The sequence below is a fragment of the Ruditapes philippinarum genome, unplaced genomic scaffold, assembly GCF_026571515.1.
Source record: "Ruditapes philippinarum isolate M1 unplaced genomic scaffold, ASM2657151v2 ctg4680_1_1_1_1, whole genome shotgun sequence".
NCBI classification, from domain to species: domain Eukaryota; kingdom Metazoa; phylum Mollusca; class Bivalvia; order Venerida; family Veneridae; genus Ruditapes; species Ruditapes philippinarum.
The window spans coordinates 83483-104659 of record NW_026853066.1 but is presented as its reverse complement, the minus strand read 5'-3'; the positions used below and the strand labels follow the sequence as shown (position 1 = coordinate 104659).

General features: G+C 31.3%; 1 protein-coding gene across 2 annotated transcripts in view; it reads left to right on the top strand.

Annotated features, from left to right (window-relative positions):
- Positions 1-9: 9 nt before the first annotated feature.
- Positions 10-21177, top strand: part of LOC132732951 (alpha-1,3-mannosyl-glycoprotein 2-beta-N-acetylglucosaminyltransferase-like) — a gene marked incomplete at its 5' end in the record, with an annotated part of 36730 nt that continues 15562 nt past the window's right edge. Inside the window, 5 exon segments of one of the 2 annotated variants that reach the window (XM_060719498.1) lie at positions 10-119; positions 12158-12323; positions 14455-14551; positions 18773-18968; positions 20682-20796. In XM_060719498.1, coding sequence (XP_060575481.1) covers positions 12225-12323; positions 14455-14551; positions 18773-18968; positions 20682-20796 — 507 coding nt within the window. 2 annotated transcript variants of the gene reach the window in all.

The following is a 21177-nucleotide window of genomic DNA, read 5'->3' as shown; positions in this document are numbered from 1 at the left end:
GGAGCAAAGTGTTGAAAATGAAAGTACCGTAAAATCTCGCGAGATAAAAACTTGCCAACAAACTGGGACGAAACAATTTGACAGCCGTATGCAGCTCGGAAGATCAAGCTATTTTGGAGGTAATATATGTTAAATTTAAACTTTTATTTTATTAAGCAAAGGTATTTATCAAAATTGATTCTTATTTTTTGGTCGATTGCTCATGATAATTGGTTTTTATCTGCGCAAGAATGCTAATTTCTCACCAAGTTTCGTACTCGCACATGTTCGGCCCAATTTCAATGTACACAGAAATGAAAATTTGTAACTTGATATTTGTGTTTATTTGGAAAAAAATGTCAAATATAGTCTCTTTAAATTATAATGAAAACATGGAACAGAACTTAAAAAAAGTTTTCTTGTGGTAATCTGGTTATTTAAACAATAAATACTTAAAATTTATTTTGGACAAAGTTAGAAAAAGTCTACACCCAAGTCTAGCCACTACCAAATGTCTAAGTTTGTTAAAACCAAAACTTTTTTTGCGCAAATGCTTACCCTAACCCTTGATGCTAACACATGATGCTTTATACACAAATCCTTACCTTAACCCCTAATCCTTGACCTAACAAAAATGGTTGCGAAAGTCTGAGAAAACAACAGTGTCTATCGGCCCTTGTCTATTGGGTAAACAGAAATGGTGTGGACTGTAGGACAGGTTCAAAAAAAAGGACACCCAACACTTTATCTTGCAAAATAAAATGATTTTTATTTTTTAATTGCCATTTTTATCATGGCATGGATGTGACATAATGTTGTACTGGGGTAAATTTGCTCTAATCTTGAACAATCTTTGTATGTTATTTGGTACTGAACCACAACCAGAAAGTTCAGATAAATTGTTTTGCTTAAAATGTGTTCAGTAGCAGTAATCTGACCTGTTATGTACCAAGTATTTCAAACTGTCAAGAGGTTTAGTTTTCTGACGTATGATTAGGAATATTACTGTGACTGCTGTAACTTAGTGTAAGATGGCGTACCTGCCAACACTGCAAGAATGACATATTTTCTAAACGTAAAAAACAAAAACATGATGAATGTGCCAACTAGGGTACGATACCGATAACCAGTATTTAACCGTACCGAAAACCGTTTCATAATTTACCAGTAAATACCATTTCAAAAAGTAACTTATTTTAAACGGTATTTTAAAAATTAAAAGCAAAGAATGTATACAAAAATACAAAGGAAAGGAAAACAAATTAATTCAACGCTTATTTACATCATTAATATCACAAAAAGAATGCAAAATGGTCCTGGTGGAAAATGTCGGTTATCCAAGTCAAGGGAGATCACTACCTTAGAAGTGGTTGCAGTAGCGGGGATATTTGTATTTATGAATAATTTTTACTAATTACATGCTGCATAAATTCTAATACTAGATACATATGTAGCGTGTACCGAGCTGTTGATTATTTAATCTATAGCTACAAAATAAAATCACAATGTTCTCAAATAATCTTGACATTCTTAAATGCAAATACATGTAATTTTTCTCGGGATACTTATCCTTATGATTGGAAAATAACTAAACAAAAATCATTCATTGCAAAATAACAATCTTAATCTACTTCTTAAATCATTCAAAACTGTATATTCCAAAATAAACAATTTATTTTCTCAAAAACAATTCTCAAACAAATACCAGTCGAAAGCTAAACCTATCCTTCATTCCCCTACTTTTACATTTCAACAATCTCTTATCCAAAAATATCAGTACTTCAAAAAATAATAAAAATAGTTTCTCATTGTTCCTTTGTCTTCTAAATATAGCATCCTTAGTACCAGATCATCTGAGATTTCTGAGTACTAGTATTTATAAGCTTTAACTTCAACCATAATATTTCTAATAAACCGTTTGCCCGAGAGGTCTTACTGAAACAATAGCACATTTCAGTACCAGATATCTGAGATTCTGTATACATGAAAATCAAAATGCTACTATCATTACGATCCAACTCTTACAAGGACATAACCAAACATATTTCACAGGGTTCGAGCTAGTGGGCGATTCGGGCGAAATTGTCACCGAATTCCGTCTGACTTCGCCGACATCCTACATGAAAGCCAAGATGAAGTCGCCCGATTTTATTGATCCATTATTGAAAATTACCAACAATAACAATAACTGTGAATAACATGTTGTGTGTGTTTGCTTTGTTTACCCTCGCCGCCGGAAAAAGGGACTGTCATGCATCTCAATCAACGCGAAATGTCATTAATCCGTTTGTTTACCAACATGTCATAAAAGTCTAATTAACAGACACTCGAGGAACAATAATACTCCGCCCACGGCGAGATTACCGATACGTGCGATAAACCAATCGTAATTCACGTTTTAATCGAGGCAACATTATTAAACCAATCATTAAATCATACAACTACCCGTAACAATTATTTATGATGGACCGATCAAACGTCAATTAAATTTTCACTATCGAATGATTGTCGGAATTAAGAGGACCGCTCAACATATAACTGTAACGGTAATTTTAAATGAAAGTTATGATAACCTTTTTTGTCGACGAGTTAAATTTGATAAAATTGACGGCGTATTACACTGTATTTATTACAAATAAAGTTAAATTAAAGATCGTTTCTTTTGTTATCTACTTTCATTATCTTTACAACATAAGTGAATATGAATATAATGTCCGGCGCAAGCTTTTTAATAGTAAATCAGAAGGGAACTGTTAATCCACCCATGATATGATCCATGATAGGAATCAACTATGGCTTTTTTATCTTCATTTAATGCAATGGTTGCATTACATGATACTCATTCTTATTACTTGTTTCAAACTACTTTTAAATTAAAATTGAATATTCTGTTGTAACACAAATGCAATTCATTTAATAAGATATGTACAGTGAGTCAACATAATTGTGATAACATACAACAAACATCGATAAATGAATCTCCTTACTTCTCCCAAAAGTCTCCCTAAAGCAGCTGGAGGGAGAAGTGACTTCTCCCTAAATTTTGAACCTAGCTGGAGCCCTGTTTCAAATATCTATTTCCCTTAAAAATACTTACACTAAACAATTACTGAGAGATTTGACAGATATAGTAAAACGTCCTTAGTGCCAGATATCTGCGATTTCTGTACACTAGTATGTATTTACTATTATAATTAAACAAGTTGGACAGAATATCATGTCTCTGAGCTTAATATATTAAAAATTTCAGATCTGTCTGGCCTATATTGATATGATTATAAGACCATTTTTACTTGCACACTAGAATATAAGATTTGTTAAGTGTATTGTAAATCTATCCCATATTTGACAAAATTCTATGATAATGTAAAGTAAATATATTCCAAACTTGTCTTATTTTAAGATATTGTCTAAAGTAAATTTATCCCAAACGTGTCTTATTTTAAGATAATGTATAGTAAATTTATCTAAACTTGTCTTATTTTAAGATAATGTATTGTAAATTTATCCGGAATTTAGACAAAACTGGGCAGCTAATTATTTTCCCATTTGCAATGTAACATTAATAGATAGGAAGACCTTAAAACAAAACGTTTGAATCTAGAAATTATATTTGTATCCTGAAATAGCTTCTTGTAAAAAAAATAATATTTTTTTTAACCTCAGAACTACAACAAAATTGTTATCTTGAAAATTATACTGCCTTCAATTTAAATGTGTAACTTCCAGTCAGTGTTTTAGGTCAATAATTTGAATTGTGTAAATTAGCATTGCCATTAGCATTGCCATTAATGATTTATTAATAATATACCGTTTTAATTTAAAAACATGGAATGTAATATAGTCTTCATATGTTTAAAAAATGCATTGATTGATGATTAATATCTTATTTAACAAAGTCTCATATGTTTAATCTGTTTCTCATATATTTTAAGTATTATCATTTATAACATTTTTGTCAATAACTACAACTTGACATTTGTAAACTTTTATAAAACAATAATTTTGAAAAAAAGGGATACATTTTGGCTTTGTGAGTGGAACCCTATTCCGGCTCTAATGTCAAATGTCAAAAACATAAATTGGCAACTTTGTGAACCAAAAATATGGTACAGTTTTTGCTGTTGTGCCCAGGTATTTTATAGGTTAAAACATATGCATTGATGCATAGTTAAGTAGGAGAAAAGGGGGAATTGCATGGGGTGGAGAAAAAATTGGAAAGGGCATCAGGGGAGGAGAAGAGAGCAAGCCATAAAAAAGTGAATACATTTAGCTTAATTTCCCTTCTCTGTCATTAACTTTGTGATTACGAGAAGTTCAATATGTAAACATATACCATTGATTTTTTATTTGAAAAGCAATATATATATAATAAATAAATTAAGCTTTAATAAGACATGATCATTACTTATTTACAGAATTTATCTTTTACATTTATTTATAGAGTTTGTTGTATATATGTTCAGGATTTCACATAAATTTTATTTATACATTGTGTTCAGTTTTTCTTAGATAAAAATATTTTGTTCATATGTTAGATATTAGGGCGAGGATTCTCATAATTATTTATTATGCCCCTTCGAAGAAAAGGGGGTATATTGCTTTGCACTTGTCGGTCCGTAGACCAAATGGTTTCCGAGTGATAACTAAAGAACCCTTAGGCCTAGGAACTTCAAACTTGGTATGGTGATTGGTCATGACCAGTAGATGACCCCTATTGATTTTGGGGTCAAGGGGTCAAAGGTCAAGGTCACATTGACCTTGTAAGCAAAAACGGTTTCCGATCAATAACTAAAGAACCTTAAGGCCTAGGAACTTCAAACTTGATATGGTGATTAGTCATGATCAGTAGATGATCCCTATTGATTTTGGTGTCAAGGGGTCAAAGGGCAAGGTCACATTGACCTTGTAAGCAAAAACGGTTTCCTATCAATAACTAAAGAACCTTAAGGCCTAGGAACTTCAAACTTGATATGGTGATTGGTCATGATCAGTAGATGATCCCTATTGATTTTGGGGTCAAGGGGTCAAAGGTCAAGGTCACATTGACCTTGTAAGCAAAAACGGTTTCCGATCAATAACTAGAGATCTTTAAGGCCTAGGAACTTCAAACTTGGTATGGTGATTGGTCATGATCAGTAGATGACCCCTATTGATTTTGGGGTCAAGGGGTCAAAGGTCAAGGTCACATTGACCTTTAAGCAATAACGGTTTCCGATCAATAACTAAAGAACTTTAAGGCCTAGGAACTTCAAACTTGGTATGGTGATTGGTCATGATCAATAGATGACCCCTATTGATTTTAGGGTCAAGGGGTCAAAGGTCAAGGTCACATTGACCTCTTGGGTAAAAACAGTTTCTGATCAATAACAAAAGAACCCTTAGGCCTAGGAACTTCAAACTTGGTATGGTGATTGGTCATGACCAGCAGATGACCCCTATTGATTTTGGGGTTAAGGGGTCAAAGGTCAAGGTCACATTGACTTTGTAGGTAAAAACGATTTCCGATCAATAACGAAAGAACCCTTAGGCCTAGGAACTTCAAACTTGGTATGGTGATTGGTCATGACCAGCAGATGACCCCTAATGATTTTGGGGTTAAGGGGTCAAAGGTCAAGGTCAAATTGACTTTGTAGGTAAAAACGGTTTCCGATCAATAACGAAAGAACCCTTAGGCGTAGGGACTTCAAACTTGGTATGGTGATTGGTCATGATCAGTAGATGACCCCTATTGATTTTGGGGTCAAGGGGTCAAAGGTCAAGGTCACATTGACCTCTTAGGTAAAAACGGTTTCCGATCAATAACGAAAGAACCCTTAGGCCTAGGGACTTCAAACTTGATATAGTGATTGGTCATGATCAGTAGATGACCCCTATTGATTTTGGGGTCAAGGGGTCAAAGGTCAAGGTCACATTGACCTCTTAGGTAAAAATGGTTTCCGATCAGTAACTAAAGAACCCTTAGGCCTAGGAACTTCAAACTTGGTATGATTATTGGTCATGACCAGTAGATGACCCCTATTGATATTGGGGTTAAGGGGTCAAAGGGCAAGGTCACTTTGACCTTGTAGGTAAAAATGCTTTCAAATCAATAACTTAAAACCCTTTGGCCTAGGAACTTCAAACATGGTATGGTGATTGGTCATGACCAGCGGATGACCTATTGATTTTGGGGTCAAGGGGTCAAAGGTCAAGGTCACATTGACCTTGTATGTTAAAACGGTTTCCGTACAATTAACTAAAAATGCTTAGGCCTAGGAACTTCAAACTTTGTATGATGATTGGTCGTGACCAGCAGATGACCCCTATTGAGTTTTTGGTCAAGGGGTCAAAGGTTAAGGTCATGACCAGTAGATACTTGATAACCCTTATTAATTGTTTGATCACTGGGTCAGAAGTCATAATAACCTTATCACATGACTAATTGGCTGCTGATAGGGGGCATACATGTTTTACAAACATATCTTGTTTATATTAGGGTGAGGATCCTCGTTATTAGTTATAGATATTAGGCCAAGGATCCTCATAATTAGTTATAGATATTAGGGTGATGATTCTCATAATTAGTTATAGATATTAGGGTGAGGATTCTCATAAATAGTTATAGATATTAGGGTGAGGATTCTCATAATTAGTTATAGATATTAGGGTGAGGATTCTCATAATTAGTTATAGATATTAGGCCAAGGATCCTCATAATTAGTTATAGATATTAGGGTGAGGATTCTCATAATTATTTATAGATATTAGAGCGAGGATTCTCATAATTAGTTATAGATATTAGGGCGAGGATTCTCATAATTAGTTATAGATATTAGAGCGAAGATTCTCATAATTAGTTATAGGTATTAGGGCGAGGATTCTCATAATTAGTTATAGATATAAGGGTGAGGATCCTCATAATTAGTGATATTAGGGCAAGGATCCTCATAATTAGTTATAGATGTTAGGGCGAGGATTCTCATAATTAGTTATAGATATTAGAGCGAGGATTCTCATAATTAGTTATAGATATTAGGGCGAGGATTCTCATAATTAGTTATAGATATAAGGGTGAGGATCCTCATAATTAGTTAAGATATTAGGGCAAGGATCCTCAAAATTAGTTATAGATATTAGGGCGAGGATTCTCATAATTAGTTATAGATATTAGGGTGAGGATTCTCTTAATTAGTTATATAATATTAGGGCGAGGATTCTCATAATTATTTATAGATATTAGAGCGAGGATTCTCATAATTAGTTATAGATATTAGGGCGAGGATTCTCATAATTAGTTTATAGATATTAGAGCGAGGATTCTCATAATTAGTTATAGATATTATGGCGAGGATTCTCATAATTAGTTATAGATATAAGGGTGAGGATCCTCATAATTAGTTAAGATATTAGGGCAAGGATCCTCATAATTAGTTATAGATATTAGGGCGAGGATTCTCATAATTAGTTATAGATGTTAGGGCGAGGATTCTCATAATTAGTTATAGATATTAGAGCGAGGATTCTCATAATTAGTTACAGATATATGGGCGAGGATTCTCATAATTAGTTATAGATATAAGGGTGAGGATCCTCATAATTAGTTAAGATATTAGGGCAAGGATCCTCATAATTAGTTATAGATATTAGGGCGAGGATTCTCATAATTAGTTATAGATATTAGGGTGAGGATTCTCATAATTAGTTATAGATATTAGGGCGAGGATTCTCATAATTAGTTATAGATATTAGGGCGAGGATTCTCATAATTAGTTATAGATATTAGGGTGAGGATTCTCATAATTAGTTATAGATATTAGTGCGAGGATTCTCATAATTAGTTATAGATATTAGGGTGAGGATTCTCATAATTAGTTATAGATATTAGGGTGAGGATTCTCATAATTAGTTATAGATATAAGGGTGAGGATTCTCATAATTAGTTATAGATATTAGGGGCGAGGATTCTCATAATTATTTATAGATATTAGGGTGAGGATTCTTCTGTAATCATAATTAGTTATATAGATATTTGGGTGAGGATTCTCATTAATTAGTTAAAGATATTAGGGCGAGGATTCTCATTATTAGTTATAGATATTAGGGTGAGGATTCTCATAATTAGTTATAGATATTAGTTCTCATAATTAGTTATAGATATTAGGGTGAGGATTCTCATAATTAGTTATAGATATTAGGGTGAGGATTCTCATAATTAGTTATAGATATTAGGGTGAGGATTCTCATAATTAGTTATAGATATTAGGGTGAGGATTCTCATAATTAGTTATAGATATTAGGGCGAGGATTCTCATAATTAGTTATAGATATTAGGGCGAGGATTCTCATAATTAGTTATAGATATTAGGGTGAGGATTCTCATAATTAGTTATAGATATTAGGGCGAGGATTCTCATAATTAGTTATAGATATTAGGGTAAGGATTCTCATAATTAGTTATAGATATTAGGGCGAGGATTCTCATAATTAGTTATAGATATTAGGGTAAGGATCCTCATAATTAGTTATACATATTAGGGTGAGGATCCTCAAAATTAGTTATAGATATTAGGGTTAGGATTCTCATAATTAGTTATAGATATTAAGGTTAGGATTCTCATAATTAGTTATAGATATTAGGGTTAGGATTCTCATAATTAGTTATAGATATTAGGGTTAGGACCCTTATAATTAGTAATTTCTATTTTTAAATGCTTTTTACTCTTGTGTTTTAAATCTCTATACTGTGCATAATAGCCAGTAATAATGAGTATAAAAACAATTATAAAAAAAAATGACTTGAGGTTCACTGTGAATGTCCAAGCATTCAGATATTAAGGAAACAAGTAATTATTTTTAATTGTCCCTGGGCTATATTCGTATATATAAATGATTTAAAGTTTTAACTTGGCTGGACATGTATCATGTTTTGACAGTTGTTTCTGGTAATTAAACATGCATATATAGTACATCTTACAGGTGTAAACTTATGTCATTGTCATTATATGTAACATTTATAACTGTACAGTAATACATTTAAATGATGTGATTTATTTTGTTATATGAATGGATTATAAAATGTTTAAAAGGTTTGTTTTAATAAACAGCATATTTATTCAAGAAAGCTAAGTTTGCACAAATGGAGGGGTATGATAAGTACATGTATATGTTAAAATCGCACGACCAATTTAATTTTGTAAATAGGTACTAGTAAATTTTAACCGGCTTAGTGTTTTAAATTATTTTTTATAAACAGTCAATTTACTAGAATGATTAACAGTTTGCTGATTCACCAAAGTAAATTTGTGTTACGATTCATTTGAAATACTGCAATCCTATTGGACAAAAAATAATTTCAAACACTAATATGAGGTTAAACCTGGCAGTGTACAATACTGAATTCTGTTGAACAAGTACACAACTGTTAAAACATTATAATATTCCACAACGCGTTGAATAATTTGGGATTGGGACATCCCATAGATTTGGCTTCAGTCCTGAAGACTTTAGTCCTACTCTCTTCAAACATTATGTTTACGTTTTAGTCCGAATTGTTAAGGAATTTTATTTGTCGCTCACATTATCAGGTGATAATTTGGAAATCTGTCAATTGTCACCGTGGGAGTTCTACGCACATTAAGGATAACAAAAAAAGAACATGGTCAATCCTGTAAATCTAGTGTTTAGGCCTCTCTGGCATGGGTTCGATCCCCGGGAGTTGCTTTGGTAGTTTAGCATGGAGGAAGGTAGTCTAGTACTGGTGCAACTCTCCAGAAACGATGGCTAGGAAACTACCTGCCTAAATTACTGAAATACTGTTGGATAAAGGCGTAAAATGAAACAAACAAACAAACATAGTATTAAGGTTTATTAATGAAAGAAATAGTAGCTTTCACACATTAAGATTTGCTTGTACATTTAAGATTTAAGTTGTGTTTGTACATAATAATCTTAGTGTCTATAGAGGTCTACAGTATTTTCCAAGTTTAACATGGTCGCTAATGTTATATGAACAAATTTATTACAAATATTTGTTAATTAAGTAACATAATATTTAAAGAATACCAATTAAGAGAGCAGTATATTGGAAATTGAAAAATCAATTAAGTTATTGATTTCAACATATAGCGTATACTATAATAAATTACTGTGTGTAGTTGAAACTTTATACGGACTATACCTTCGTATGCTGGTCATTTCTTATTAAATGACACATGGCCTCTTTTATCTTTAAACAGAAAAAAGCAGGAGAATTTTACTTTAATACTATATAGATATAAAAGATATCATGTATATAATATGTACAAAGATGATTCGATTATAGTTGTACGGTTGTACCAACACAGTTTATGTCATATAACAACTTTCTACTTTTACTGATGGAGAATTTAGACCTTATGTGCCACTCTGTGTGTTATGAGTTTAAAAATCATCTGTTAAACTCCTGTCACACTAGGGCGGCGTTCTCACAGCATCCAGAGAAAATCCAGAAAGCCAAGGTGAGCGCAGTAAGATCGCAAACAAAGCCACAGCATCCTTGTGGCATCGCATAGAATGCCAACTGACAGGGTGCATTCTGAGCATGCTTTAAAAAACGCTGTCGGTCGACATTCTGGTAAAAGCTCAGTCAAGTTGCAGTTAGGAGTGGTAGCAACTTAGTAGCATTTCCCACAACGCAACAGGAGGGCTGTGAAAGCGTTAAAGGAACGCCAAAATGAACGCCGTGGTTTAAGCCACGGTGCTTGTACGGATATTGTGCGGCGTCTATACCGCGCTTAAACTATGTGTGCATTGCGCTTTTACAGAACTTTTTAATAACTCTCGAGTTGTTTACAATTTGATAACCCTTGAATTGTATACTATTTAATTTAAAGTCCTGTTTAAAATTATAGCCCTTTAATGTTGTATTACTGTAAAATAATGTTATCTATCAAACTAGATATAAAGATATTGACATGTTCACAAAGTTACGTATGTAAGTTATAAATATGATTCATAAACATATTTGTTTATCCATAAAAATGAATAACAATAATGTCACACGTATATTTTATATCATGATTTACGATTTGAAAAGATTTGTTGCTGAAATTGCCACATTAAAAGTATATTGATTTACAACCACAAATAGTGTAGTTAGGCTGTATATATACCAAGATATAAGTAATTGTTCACTGAAATATAAGTACATGTATGTTTTCACCAAGATACAAGTTTGTGTTCACCAAAAGCATATGTTCTGTTTATATTATATGAGATAAAAGCATATGTTTTTGTATATAATATGAGATATAATCATATGTACTGTGTATATAATATGAGATAAAAGCATATGTTCTGTGTATATAATATGAGATAAAAGCATATGTTCTGTGTATATAATATGAGATATAATCATATGTACTGTGTATATAATATGAGATATAAGCATTGTTCTGTGTATATAATATGAGATAAAAGCATATGTTCTGTATAAATAATATGAGATATAATCATATGTACTGTGTATATAATATGAGATATAAGCATTGTTCTGTGTATATAATATGAGATAAAAGCATATGTTCTCTGTATATAATATGAGATATAATCATATGTTCTGTGTATATAATATGAGATATAATCATATGTACTGTGTATATAATATGAGATATAATCATATGTTCTGTGTATATAATATGAGATATAATCATATGTTCTGTGTATATAATATGAGATAAAAGCATATGTTCTGTGTATATAATATGAGATATAATCATATGTTCTGTGTATATAATATGAGATATAAGCATATGTTCTGTGTATATAATATGAGATATAAGCATATGTACTGTGTATATAATATGAGATATAAGCATTGTTCTGTGTATATAATATGAGATAAAAGCATATGTTCTCTGTATATAATATGAGATATAATCATATGTTCTGTGTATATAATATGAGATATAATCATATGTACTGTGTATATAATATGAGATATAAGCATATGTACTGTGTATATAATATGAGATATAATCATATGTTCTGTGTATATAATATGAGATAAAAGCATAAATTTTGTTCTGTGTATATAATATAAGATATAATCATATGTTCTGTGTATATAATATGGGATAAAAGCATATGTTCTCTGTATAAAATATGAGATATAAGCATATGTTCTGTATAAATAATATGTATAATTTATATTTCACAGATTTATTCATCAATGGCTAGATGATTGTAAAAGTGGTGGTTCTAGTGTGTACAGACAGACGGACAGAATGCGTCGCAAACATGTTATCTTCTTTGTTGTGGTGATGTTTCTCACGTGGAACATGTTGATGTATGTTACCCTGGTAACGAAATCACCAAATGCACTGGTACATATTTTATACTAGTATATTATACTTACTTTTCTACCAATGCAGGCAGAGAATTCTTTTTAAATTTTCTACATTAAAACACTATTTTAAATTATATCAGTCTTCACGAAAAACTTTAAAAAGCGCAGGACATTCGGGCCAGTAAAATATCAAATCTTACTGGACCTGGTAGATGTCCTAGGTGATTTTTAGCTGGACCAAATACATAGATATGTAATAAATTGATGGGAACAGGAAAACACTTTATCATGCTTCCCTTGATAATTTTGAAAGAAGCATAATACGTCTTGTATTCTTGGCCATATGTTGACAGCTTAGAAAAATCTTTAAGAACCAAATAATTAGGCAAAATTGACTAGAATTGAACATGAACAACGAAATTTGCTTCAAACAAATCACTTTCATACCAAATATTTACTTAACTCAATAATCACAAAATCATAGCTAAATAATGACCATAATAAACAATGGTTTAATTTCCGTAACTGTATGGTGCGGTACGGAAAATATCCAAGAAAAAAATGGCGGCCTCCATTACTCAATACAATTTAGACATCTCTCGCTGTGTTTTGAACATTTAGGACAGAATTGATGGGTTTCATTTGCAAAAAAGGCAAAAAGATAGATATTTTAGAGAACCCTGCTTCATTATTTTGATGAATTTTTCTTATAATATTTTTTCATGACAAAAAATCTACTGGTCTGTTGGACCACCAAGCTTGCTATAATCACCGGACCGATGCTAAACTTAGTGGCCTTGGGCCTCGGACTGGCATTAATTTCGAAGACTGTTATATAGAGGATATTGAATGAGTGTAGTTAAATACTAAAATTATTGAACAAGTTGAAGAAAATAATATTGTTTTATTCAACAATTTAATAAATTTAGTATTGAATCTACACAAATATAATATTCTATTTATCACATATATAAAATAAGAACAGTGAAACTGTTAAAATGAGTCTTTTTTTTCAATGACGCACCTATAGTGTAACACTTACATTAGCGCGCTTTAATGCTATGTTTCTATATTGCGCAAATGATGTCACGTCAAAGTGTTATTTAACACAAGTGTAATATCGTTTTTATTAACTTTAGATAAGTTAAACAAGATTTCTTATAGAGTAGACAATACAACATAAATTAAGCGACTAGTAAAAAGTGCAGACATTAAATTATTTCACAAATTGTTTAAACTGCTCCATTCATTTTTTGTTATTTATGAGCTAGTAATGTATTTTAATTAGTTTGTTCCTATTTATCAAAAAGTTTTATAACTTAAGTAAATATTCAGGTATTTTATTAGATCGTATATTCACCAACTTGAAAGTTATCTAGGTAGATATTTAAATCCGTCTTTTAGTTGATTTAATGTTAAGCAGTGTCTATTCTAGGATTAAAAAAACAGGGGATTTTTATCGAAAAGTGATAACTTAATACATTTGATGATCTTTTTTTCTTCTTTCTCTATGTAAAATTTCCCCCTGGCTCTGAAAAAATAGGATGGATTCTCAAAAAAATGAGTGAATCCCCCCATCCACTTTCCTAGAATAGACACTGGTTTAGATACTGTGATATATTTTATCATGTTTAACTCGCTAATCAATTAGTAAAAAACTTATACATGTAGATATAAAACAGGAACATATATTGAGAAATGATTCTTCTAATATACAGTGACATGATCATATATATATATTACTACTTTATCTTGTGTCATATCTACATAAATATCTGAGCTGTTCTCACCATTATCAGACATGAAAACAGAAAAAAAAACAAAAAACATGTTTGAATTATGTGTTTTGTATAACATTGCTGTTATATTTTTTGGTGGAAAATTTGCAATGTAAATATAACACCCACTGGTTGTAATCTACATAAAATAAAATGAGTGTCATCTGCCTTCAAGACAAATTCATACTGTATGTAGTAAATCTTATATGATCAATCTTTCTTTTCCAGTTTTTCCAAAATCATCATTATTCAAGTTATTTTTTTAAAACTTCTAGCACTGGCATACACACATGTCACATGCACTAAATACATACACAACTTTGATACACTAATGTTAAGTATGCCTGACATTACATAGATAAATTTTCTTGTTTTTATTTATTTTTACAGCAACATCACCATGGAGATGTCAAGGTCAAACTTAATGACCTTCAAGAGCAAATTGTTCTTCAGATTCAAGAAAATGAGAAAATTTTACACGATCTTCGTAAGTTGAGGAGTGAGACAGGTAGAGTCAATGTTGTATATAGAGAAAGGTCAAAGGTCATTAATTATAATGTTGTATATAGAGAAAGGTCAAAGGTCATTAATTATAATGTTGTATATAGAGAAAGGTCAAAGGTCATTAATTATAATGTTGTATATAGAGAAAGGTCAAAGGTCATTAATTATAATGTTGTATATAGAGAAAGGTCAAAGGTCATTAATTATAATGTTGTATATAGAGAAAGGTCAAAGGTCATTAATTATAATGTTGTATATAGAGAAAGGTCAAAAGGTCATTAATTATAATGTTGTATATAGAGAAAGGTCAAAGGTCATTAATTATAATGTTGTATATAGAGAAAGGTCAAAGGTCATTAATTATAATGCTGTATATAGAGAAAGGTCAAAGGTCATTAATTATAATGTTGTATATAGAGAAAAGGTCAAAGGTCATTAATTATAATGTTGTATATAGAGAAAGGTCAAGGTCATTAATTATAATGTTGTATATAGAGAAAGGTCAAAGGTCATTAATTATAATGTTGTATATAGAGAAAGGTCAAAGGTCATTTAATTATAATGTTGTATATAGAGAAAGGTCAAAGGTCATTAATTATAATGTTGTATATAGAGAAAGGTCAAAGGTCATTAATTATAATGTTGTATATAGAGAAAGGTCAAAGGTCATTAATTATAATGCTGTATATAGAGAAAGGTCAAAGGTCATTAATTATAATGTTGTATATAGAGAAAGGTCAAAGGTCATTTAATTATAATGTTGTATATAGAGAAAGGTCAAAGGTCATTAATTATAATGCTGTATATAGAGAAAGGTCAAAGGTCATTAATTATAATGTTGTATATAGAGAAAGGTCAAAGGTCATTAATTATAATGCTGTATATAGAGAAAGGTCAAAGGTCATTAATTATAATGTTGTATATAGAGAAAGGTCAAAGGTCATTTAATTATAATGTTGTATATAGAGAAAGGTCAAAGGTCATTAATTATAATGTTGTATATAGAGAAAGGTCATTTAATTATAATGTTGTATATAGAGAAAGGTCAAAGGTCATTAATTATAATGTTGTATATAGAGAAAGGTCAAAGGTCATTAATTATAAAGTTGTATATAGAGAAAGGTCAAAGGTCATTTATTATCTAAATATTACATTTATATCATTTATATGTATCGCCTATATATACATGTATAATATACTTATTATTATCTACTAACATTTATCCTAATATATGATTTAAAATTGCCAGATTTACCCTGATTTTATGCTAAATAGATCTGTGGCCATTTTGTTTTTTGACCTGCTTGTCTATTTTTTAGCTCACCTGAGCACAAAGTGCTCAAGGGTGAGCTTTTGTCATCACTCTGCGTCCGTCGTGCCTCGTGCGTCTGTGCGTCGTGCGTCCTTCAAAAAATGGCGTCAAACTTTTCAAACAACATCTCCTCCTAAACCACATGGCCAATTGCAACCAAACTTTACAGAAATGATCCTTAGGTGGACCCCTTTCAAAGTTGTTCAAAATTTAAATACCATTAAAAACTCTGGTTGCCATGGCAACCAATAGGAAAACCTTAAAAAATCTTCTTTTAAAAAACCCTAAGAGCTAGAGCTTAGATATTTGGCATGAAACATCTTCTAATGGGTGTCTACCAAGTTTGTTCAAATAAAAGCCCTGGGGTCAAAATTGGCCCCGCCCCGGGGGTCATTGATTTTCCTTATATGTGAAAAGCAAAAACTTAAAAAATCTTCTTTGAAAAAAACCCAAAAAGCTGGTGTTTAGATATTAAGCATGAAACATCTTCTAGTGAGTGTCTACAAAGTTTGTTCAAATAAAAGCCCTGGGGTCAAAATTGGCCCCGCCCCGGGGGTCATTGATTTTCCTTATATGTGTATAGCAAAAACTTAAAAATCTTCTTTGAAAAAACCCAAATACCTAGAGTTTAGATATTAAGCATGAAACATCTTCTAGTGAGTGTCTACCAAGTTTGCTCAAATAAAAGCCCTGGTGTCAAAATTGGCCCCGCCCCAGGGGGTCTTTGATTTTCCCTATATGCATATAATAAAAACTTAAAAAATCTTCTTTTAAAGAACCCAAAGAGCTAGAGCTAAGATATTTAGCATGAAACATCTTCTAATGAGTGTCTACAAAGTTTGTTCAAATAAAAGCCCTAGGGTCAAAATTGGCCCCGCCCCAGGGGTGTCATTGTTTTTAACTATATGTGTATAGTAAAAACTTAAAAAATCTTCTTTTAAAAAACCCAATGAGCTAGAGCTTAGATGTTTAGCATGAAACATCTTCTTATTGGTGTCTACCAAGTTTGTTCAAATAAAAGCCCTTGGATTAAAATTGGCCCTGACGGGGTTGGAGGAGTAGATCATTGTTTTTCATTATATGTGTGTAGTAAAAACTTAACATTCTGAAACATCTTCTAATGGGTGTCTTCCAAGTTTGTTCAAATAAAAGCCGTGGGGTTTAAACTGGCCCCTCTCCGGGTGCCTTTATACAGGTGAGTGACCTCAGGGCCATCATGGCCCTCTTGTCTTGTCTTGTCATTCTGTTTCTTGGGTCAACTATGACAACTTTGATTTTGCATCTTGAAATATGAAAGTGGTCACTTAATGTCTTAATTAGAGTTATTTTATCAATATTGAGGAAAATTTCATAATGACAAAAATGAAATATTACATAGAATTTGAAGAGAAGCATGCATGTTTTATCTTGTTCTCATTTATTATAAAAATCAAAAGATTATGTATGCTGATTTTTTATACTTCCTCTTTATTTAGATTATCAAATGACTCAAGATAACGAAATTGAACAAATACCTTGCTATTCTTTCAGTGTTGGCAAATGATAAAATTTCTTCAATCTATTTAAACATTTAAAGACTTTGTAGATTTAGTTTTTCAGTGATATTACAATCAGTTTAAATAGAAAAAACATGTTCTATTGCATTGATAAGATACATGTACAATATTAAAACTGATTGGTTACTTTGAGATTGCATTATTTTGAAGTTGTTATTAGCTCTTGTGACGGCTTTTCGTCTCGTGTCCGGCCAGCGTCCGGCCATCGTCCGTCAGTCAACTTTTTCTATAAACAACATCTCCTCATAAACCTCTAAGCCAATTTCATCCAAGCTTTACAGGAATGTTCCTGTGGTAATTAACTTTCAAGAAATGTACAAAGAATTTAATTCCATGCAGAACTCTGGTTGCCATGGCAACCGAAAGAAAAAACTTAAAAAAATCTTCTTTTTAAAAAACGAAAGAGCTAGAGCTTAAATATTTAGCATGCAACATCATCTGGCAGTGTCTAGTCACTTTGTTCAAATAAAAGCCCTGGGGTCAAAATTTGCCCCGCCCCAGGGGGTCATTGATTTTCCTTATTGGTTTATAGTAAAAACTAAAAAAAAATGTTCTTTTAAAAAACCCAAATAGCTACAGCTTAGATATTAAGCATGAAACATCTTCTAGTGGGTGTCTACCAAGTTTGTTAAAAAAAAAGCCCTGGGGTCAAAATTTGCCACGCCCCAGGGGTCATTGTTTTTCCCTTAATGTATTATACTTTTGTATAAACTTTTCCAAAGCAGGGCAAAGTCATTATCTCATTTTAGCAGATTAAGTGTTAAAGAGTTATGGCCCCTGTGTTTAATTTACTGCAATGTATAATGATAATTCAAACAATATTATTGAAAAATTTAAAAGAAAAAAGATTGAGCGATAATTTACTTACATTAGTTGTTGTAATATGTGGAAACATTGGCTGGGTTGTGTTTATAAAAATTATAAATGTTAAATGATGTAGACATGCCCATTTTTAACAGTCTTTTAATAATAGACTATCAGTACCAGTAGTAGCAAAATTTTGTAAGAGTAATTCAGTATCAGCACCAGTACTTGCAAAATTGCTGCAGTACATACTGCAGTACCAGTACCAGTAATGCAACTCTGTCTATTATACATGTATCATCACTAAACTGGGAAGAGGCCTAAGCCACTTTTTTGGGGGGGGGAGGGGGAATTATCGTTAAAATTGTTAATTTGGGAAGTAAAAAATCAGGTTTATTTTTACATTTTTGGGAAAACTGCATGATTTTAAAGAAAATTTCAATTGGGAAGAGGCCTTTTATTGGAGTCTGTTATATAAGCAGAAAAATCACTGATCATATATATCATATATTTGTATATGAATTATTTTCAGAACAAAAGCAGAAGCAGCCAAGTAATGAAGTAGTGAGTCAAGCTGTCCCTAAGATTGTAAAACCTAATAACACAGGTGGTCTAGAGAATAAACTTAGTTATAACAAAGTGAAAGCTGATAATGTTATACTTCCTATCTTAATGATTGCCTGTAATAGGGCTGATGCCATACAACGAAGTTTAGATCTTGTACTGAAGTAAGTGAACATATAGTATTAAAGTGAACATGTAGTATTAAAGTGAACATATAGTATTAAAGTAAACTGAACATATGGTATTCAAGTGAACATGTAGTATTAAATGAACATGTAGTATTAAATGAACATGTAGTATTAAAGTGAGCATGTAGTCTTAAAGGGAAAATGTAGTTTTAAAGTGAACATGTAGGCTTGAAGTGAACATGTAGTCTTGAATTGAACACGTAGTCTTGAAGTGAACATGTAGTCTTAAAGTGAACATGTAGTCTTGAAGTGAAATGTAGTCTTAAAGGGAACATGTAGTCTTGAAGTGAACATGTAGTCTTGAAGTGAACATGTAGTCTTGAAGTGAAATGTAGTCTTAAAGGGAACATGTAGTCTTGAAGTGAACATGTAGTCTTAAAGTGAACATGTAGTCTTAAAGTGAACATGTATTCTTAAAGTGAACATGTAGTCTTAAAGTGAACATGTAGTATTAAAGTGAACATGTAGTCTTGAAGTGAACATGTAGTCTTGAAGTAAACATGTAGTCTTAAAGTGAACATGTAGTCTTAAAGTGAACATGTAGTCTTTAAGTGAACATGTAGTCTTAAAGTGAACATGTAGTCTTAAAGTGAACATGTAGTCTTGAAGTGAACATGTAGTCTTGAAGTGAAATGTAGTCTTGAAGTGAACATGTAGTCTTGAAGTGAACATGTAGTCTTGAAGTGAACATGTAGTCTTTAAGTGAACATGTAGTCTTGAAGTGAACATGCAGTTTTAAAGTGGACATATAGTCTTATAGTAGACATATAGTCTTCAAGTGAACATATAGTTTAAAAGTGAACATAGTCTTAAAGTGAACATGTAATATTAAAGTAAACATATAGTATTAAAGTGAACATATAGTATTAATTTAAGTGTTAATATAGTTATTAGTAAACTAATAATATTAAAGTTATTGTTCATATATTGTGTATGTTTGTTTTTCCTTGTTTTTAGGCATATTTAGCTTGTTTATCCACCTTATTAGTAATTACCATTTTCTTACTAAGTGACCAATTACCAATAAATCAGTGGTGATAGATAAATAAATTTAAAATATTCAAGATTAGTTGTCATAAAGAAATTTTCTTGCCAGAGGATTGAATCAGGTACCGATGGATTACTTAGCCATTGCTATCCCTATTGAGCTAATCTGGTTCATATAGTTTATTTATACTTAGTGTGAACATAGTCTTAATGTGAACATAAAGTATCAAAGTAAGTGTTAACATATACTTTGTGTGAACTTTTAGTATTAATATAAGTGTTAACATAGTCTAAGTGTGAACATATAGTATTAATATAAATGTTAACATAGTCTAAGTGTGAACATATAGTATTAATATAAGTGTTAACATATTCTTAATGTGAACATATTGTATTAAAGTAAATGTTAATATAGTCTTAGTGTGAACATATAGTATTAAAGTAAGTGTAAACATAGTCTTAGTGTGCACATATAGTATTAAAGTAAGTGTAAACATAGTCTTAGTGTGAACATATAGTATTTAAGTAAGTGTAAACATAGTCTAAGTGTGAACATATAGTCTTTAATCAACCTCATGCTACAACTCTCTGTGAAATAACAAAACATTTATTGTAGATATTACCGTGATGCTACAGTTTTCTATATAGATAATGCACGGATGCTACAATTTTTTCTCTGAAATAAGATGATATTTATTGCAGATATCGACCAGATGCTAAAAGATTCCCTATTATTGTAAGTCAAGATTGTGGCCATGAAGAAACTGCAAATATGATACAGAAATACGTCACAGAACATGATGTCATACATATTAAAGTAAGTTTCTATGTCAAAGAAAATGATATCATACATATTAAAGTAAGTTTCTATGTCACACATATATTAAAGTAAGTTTCTATGTCACACATATATTAAAGTAAGTTTTTATGTCACACATATATTAAAGTAAGTTTTTATGTCACACATATATTAAAGTAAGTTTCTATGTCACACATATATTAAAGTAAGTTTTTATGTCACACATATATTAAAGTAAGTTTCTACGTCGCACACATATTAAAGTAAGTTTCTATGTCACACACATATTAAAGTAAGTTTCTATGTCACACATATATTAAAGTAAGTTTCTATGTCACACATATATTAAAGTAAGTTTTTATGTCACACATATATTAAAGTAAGTTTTTATGTCACACA